The sequence below is a fragment of the Dermatophagoides farinae genome, chromosome 6 (assembly GCF_024713945.1).
Source record: "Dermatophagoides farinae isolate YC_2012a chromosome 6, ASM2471394v1, whole genome shotgun sequence".
NCBI lineage: Eukaryota > Metazoa > Arthropoda > Arachnida > Sarcoptiformes > Pyroglyphidae > Dermatophagoides > Dermatophagoides farinae.
Window position 1 is genome coordinate 1,567,009 of NC_134682.1, and position 6,000 is coordinate 1,573,008.

Sequence of the window (6,000 nt, forward strand, 5' to 3'; positions counted from 1 at the left end):
CATTGATGATGATGAATGAAAAAGTGGACGGCAAACAAAAGAAGAGAAAAAAAAATTCCAAATCAATGCTTGGACAAATCATCAAATGACAATGATGATGATGATGATGATGAAAATATATTGATTAAAAATCTATTTCCACACAAACAATCCACTACATGTGATATTTGTTTGTTTATTTTTTTTTTGTTATTTCTCATTGTATTTGGAATGTGTGTGAATTTCATAATTCCAGAATTTTCAGAATTTTTCAGAATTGTCCTATTTTTTCGGTCTTCCATCCAACGAAAACAATTTTAATGATCTATAGATTTCATCTGTAATGATGGAAAGATCCAAGATTATATAATGGCACATTACGAAATGAATGGAAAACAATTTAAAATTTGATAAAAATAACGGCAAATTTTCAACAACAAACAAATGAAAAAAAAAATTATTAGAGTGGCTGGGTAAAGTTTCCATCATTCATTCATTCATTCATTCATTTTTTTTGAATAACTAATGATTTTCACTTCATCATCATCATCATCATTCTATTTCAATTCATTTAAGTTTTCATTTTTTTTTCTTCAAATCATCTTCCATTTTCAACAACAGTTCAAATTTCATCATCATCATCATAACGATCATTCTGTGTGTGTTTTTCTTTCTGTCAGTTTTTTTTCTTGTTTTGTTTTGTTTTGTACCCTGAAAAACAACAATCGTATATACAGAATCATCATCATCGAAATGAAGAATTGAAGAATTGAAAAGAAGAAGAAGAAGAAAACTTTCAATCTTTGTAATGATTCTTATTCATTCATTCATTTTAAATAGTGGAATTTTTTCGTTTTTCATCAGTCGACAAGTTTAGAATCAGAGAACAAAAAAAAACCTCTTCATCACAAACGATGCAGAATCACATAACCGAGCAGCAGCAGCATCTTTTTCAATTATATGTTCTATTTATAATGAAAAAAAATGCTAATTATTTTCATCTCTCCCATTTCATTTCAAAAACATATATATACTGACACTGAGAATGAACGAAATTTTCATTGGAAACAAAAAAAAAAAAAAAAATTTCGAACAATCCATATTGAAGAAACAAGCCTAAAGCTATTATTCTTTGATGAATGTGTTGATGATGACAAAAAAAAAAAAAAAAAATTTCCACCAGAATAATTATCTAGTTACCAATAATAGAATGAAGTGAAATGAAATGAAAACAGAATGTGTAAAAAAAAAAAAATTATGTCATCAATGATGATGATGATGATGATGATGATAAACGATAAAAGAGGAAATTTTGTAACAAAAATTTATCGATTTAAATTGTTGAAATTTTATTAGTTTGGCAAACAAACACAAACAACAAAAAAAAGTGACAATTAGATCCAAAACTAATAGATCGTTTTTTTTTGTTGTTCTGTTGTTTGATGACAAAATGGATTTTGGTTCGTTCCATAGAATCATGCTAAAAAATGCAGACGACATTCTGGGTTTAATTTGTCCTGTGTATATGTTAAAAAAGAATTTCCCCACCCCACCCCCAAAAAAAAAATCATGACAATGATGATCAGAATCAATAACAACAAAACAAGAAAAAAAAAATTGAAAAGACTGAAACCCTGAGGAAATTTTCATCGCAAATCAATCAATCAATCAATCAAAAGAAAAAAAAGGATAAATAAATGACTTCCTATTTCTCGACATTCACCTTTCAATTTTTTATTTTTTATTACCATTTTAATGTATATAATATTTCAATTCAAGTTTTTTTTTTCATTCTGCTTGGCAATTTAAATCAGTTGTTGTTGTTGTTGTTGCTGTTTTGATTTTTGACTTTTTTTTTCTTCTCTAGTCATAACGAATTCAAACGAAAAACACATGTGATTTTTTTTTGTTCATTCTTTGAAGAATTTATAAGTTTCTTTCGTGTATATATCATCATCATCGTCATCAATGAGGCAAATCACCATCATGTTGATGAGAAAATAAGAAAAAAAAAACTTGTGTGTTTTGCCTCGAATCTATGGTTGAGTGACATCACCAAATTTCTATCAGCCAAAGTTCAGCCAACTATCATTTATTATAACCACCACCACCACCACCACTATTCATATTCATGTTAAAGTTATTTATAAGAATTTCAAAGGCACTCCGTTTTAGTCATCATCATCATCATCATCATCATCATGAGAATCATGCCAAATGTTTTTTTCTTTTTCTTTTTTACAAACAAAATTGATTATGATGACAAAGAAAAAAACGTAAATTAAGCTTAGAATAACTGTGAGAAACAGGAGAGAGAATGGCAACAACAACAACAAAATTCTTAAAAATGATCAATGAAATTTATACTTTGATCGTAGTTGTTGTTGTTGTTGTCGTCGTCATTGGTTTGTATTGTGGTCAGTCAATTGTCGATTTGTTTTTTTCCCGTTGCTGATGAATGGAATGATGAATGAACAAAAAAAAAAAAAAAATTTTTCTCCCATTTGTTTGACCACAAAAGATCAGAATTTATTTAAACAAAAAAAACCGATTTATAAAAGACAAACCAAAGTATTGGTCACAAAAAAAAGTCATTCCAGGAATGCATTCGACCATCGAAATATCCATTACGATGAAATCTTTAACTACAAATGAATTGATCATTGACAATCATATCATGAGTGTGCAGAAAAAAAAACAAAACAGCCAGTTTTTTTCCAACGAGGAATTTTTTTCCACTGTGTTCCACTACACACACACACACACAATACAAATCAAATGTGAATTATCCGTAAAAAAACCACTAATAAATAGAAATAATAATAATATGATGCTTCTGGGTGTTTAATTCCAATTGGAATTTTTGTTTTGTTTTCTAGTTTGTCTGCACCAATAGAAATAATAATAATAATGATGATGATGATGATGCTTCTGGGTGTTTAATTCCAATTGGAATTTTTGTTTTGTTTTCTAGTTTGTCTGGTTGATGATGATGATGATTCTGGTTTTTTTTTCTAGTCGAATTCTATTAAATTGGTAAAAATTCATCATACCTTCCGATCACTCACTAGCGCTAACCAAAAAAAAAAACAAACTTGAAATTAATGAAATGATGATTATCATCATTACATGGATGCTTCACACACAAACAGAAACAGTAACACAAAGTTCAAAGTAGATGAATTACTTTTGTTGTTGTTGTTGTTGTCGTCGTTGTTGTTGTTGTTTTTAGCCGTTGGATGTTGACGAAACTTTTTTTTTTAATTTATTTCCACCATCATTACTATACAATGAATGGCATCGAATTCGATGATGTTTGATGGTAGAATAAAAAAAAAGAGGTAGGATGTAGGAAAAAAAATAACTCATTGGCTATTTTGGTTTTTTTTTTTGGATCGAACAGGGAATAAAATTACATCTGGTGAATATTTGTAATATGATGATGATGATGAAATCAATTTTTTTTCTGGTTTTCTGGTTCTTCTGATTTTGGGTTTTAATTTCACCACCAAAAAAAAAAAAAAAAAAAAAAAAAAAAAAAAAAAAAAAAAACAAACACATTTATCAGTTTGGAATTGATATTCCGTTATTGTGTGAATTATTCATTCATTCATTTGACCGATAATAGTGTTTTTCTCAGAATTTTTCTATATGATAATGATAATATAATGACCAAAAAATGGCCTGTTCACAAATGACATGATGATAAATGATGATGGTGAAAAAGAGAAGATGAAAAAAAAATAAAAAACGACGAACAAGCATTTAATGAAAATTTCGACAATAAATTGTAATTATTGCCGGTTTTTAACACGATTTACCACATGACGAACACATAACAAAACAACAGAATTAGAATTAGAAAAAAAGTTAAATTCTGTGTGGAAAAAAAATATAGAATAAAACGAATAGTGTGAACAGCGAATGAATGAATGAAAGAAAAAAAAAATTAAATACTCGATCAACGGAGAGAGAGAGAGGGGGAAAAAAAGAATTTCACATCAACAAGCCGCTAGTTTTTTTTCCATTCTCACACATGAGAATGGAAAAAAAACTGATTTAAAAATTCGAATAAAAAATAAAAGAAACACAAACGAACGATTCAAACGATAACTTGAATTTGAATGAATGAATGAAATGAAATGAAATGGTAAAAAAAATACGTTCTCGCAAACGCAGATATAACAAACAGCCAAGTTCAGAATTGATTCTGAACCATCACCATCATCATCATCATCATCATCGTCGTCAAACACACACACACAGCACCGGGATATTTGAAAGCCAAGTTATATACCCCGAAAATAAATACAACAACAACAACAACAACAATCATGGATTCTGAACATACACACACACAGTATCATTATATACTTGATGATAAAGTAGTAGCAGCTTTTTCACTTACGTTGTCTGCTGTGTATTCTATTTTATTCGACGATGATGATGATGATAATGTTTACCCCATGTATTTTTTCACTACTACTACTACGATGGTGTATGTTCAAAATTCTATTTCTATAAATATATTTGTGCGCCTCTACGACATGAAATTCATTTATTTTAATAAATAATTCTGTAAAGAATTTAAATGATGATGATGATTATCAAAGTTTTTTTTTGTTGTTGTACGATTCTCTTTCACAGAATTGATGTTTATTGTACATAGACGATAATTCCATAGCTATGTCTGTGTCTGTGTGTGTGTGTGTGTGTGTGTGTGGGTGGATAGGTGTGTCCAATACCGAAACTCGATGATCAGGAAAAAAAAGTGAACATAGATCTCGGTTCTGTTTTGGATTTATATTTATGACCAATCATCAATAATATCGAAAAAGACGATAATCGAACTGCAAGAAAAAAAACCGAAATAGAAAAAACATAACGAAAAAAAAAATTTTTTTTGCTGATTCAATCGTAAAACGAGTGAAAAACTATTACATTGGATAATGGACACAGGGACAACAACAACAAAAAAAATATCATAAAAAAATCCCTTTAACGCCTTGTTTTCTGTTGCTGTTGTTGTTATCGTCGCTGGTTGATGGTCATGTATGAACTGTAACATCATCCGGTATCATGATGGGAAAAAACATGACATATTTGACTAGATTAAATTCCAACAATTCAATCAGATATTGGTTATGGCAAGATTTTCATTTCGATAATACTACATGATCATGATGATGTTTTCATTGGATCAAACAAAGATTCACATCATCATCAACAACAACAGTAACGGATGATCACGATCACGATCAATGAACAAAACGGAACAACAACAACAACAGCAAAAATCAAAAAAAAAACAAAATTTTTTCTTTCCTTTGGCTCATGGTACCAGATTTTTGTGTTTGTATGTGTTTTTTTTCGTTTGTCTATCTTTTCATTATCTTTCATTTGTTGTTGTTGTTGTTGCTTTTATGCATACACACACACACATGTAATATATGTTTTCCACAGCTGAAATTGTCTTTTACGCGATTCATTTTTTCCATGATTCATTTCTAATCTATTGACAACATGAATGAGAGAAAAAAAAATGAAAATAATTTACCAACTAGCACAACTACGAACAAACAAACAAACAAGCAGCAAATAAATAAATAAATGAATGAATGAATAGATTCAGAACAATCTTCGGTCTTTCATTATCGGAAATATTTTGGAACGCAACGAGAGAGAGAGAAAAAACATATTCTCATGTAGTTGTCGTTAACATTTGTGATTCTATATATATTTGATCATTTTTTTTGTTTTGTTTTGTTTGCGATGAAAAACAACCAACCATATACATAGAATATACAATAGAGATTATCTGGGATTCTCATTTTTTTTTACACACACACATTCATTCGTTTGGCTATATCTAAAATTTCATAACATTGTTATTAGTATAGTTTATGTTCCATCAGTAGATGAATGATACATAGATACAGATATACAGAGCTAGTCAAGTTAATGAATACTGAGAATCGAGAGAGAGAGAGAGAGAGAGATGAAAAAAAACCGAAACATTAT

General features: G+C 29.1%; 1 protein-coding gene across 7 annotated transcripts in view; it reads right to left on the bottom strand.

The window, feature by feature from the left end:
• LOC124493846 (uncharacterized) overlaps positions 1-4,218 on the bottom strand; it is a 51,006-nt gene extending 46,788 nt beyond the window's left edge. For 3 of the 7 annotated variants that reach the window (XR_012832274.1, XR_012832272.1, XR_012832273.1), the window contains exon 1: positions 2,547-2,757. Coding sequence is in view for 1 of the 7 variants with exons in the window: in XM_075731742.1 (XP_075587857.1) it covers positions 2,547-2,643 (97 nt within the window). In the remaining 6 variants the exon portion in view is untranslated. Of the gene's footprint in view, positions 1-2,546; positions 2,783-3,032 lie in introns of those variants that run through there. The other 4 variants (XM_075731743.1, XM_075731744.1, XM_075731746.1 and 1 more) reach the window with 4 other exon arrangements.
• Positions 4,219-6,000: the final 1,782 nt, after the last annotated feature.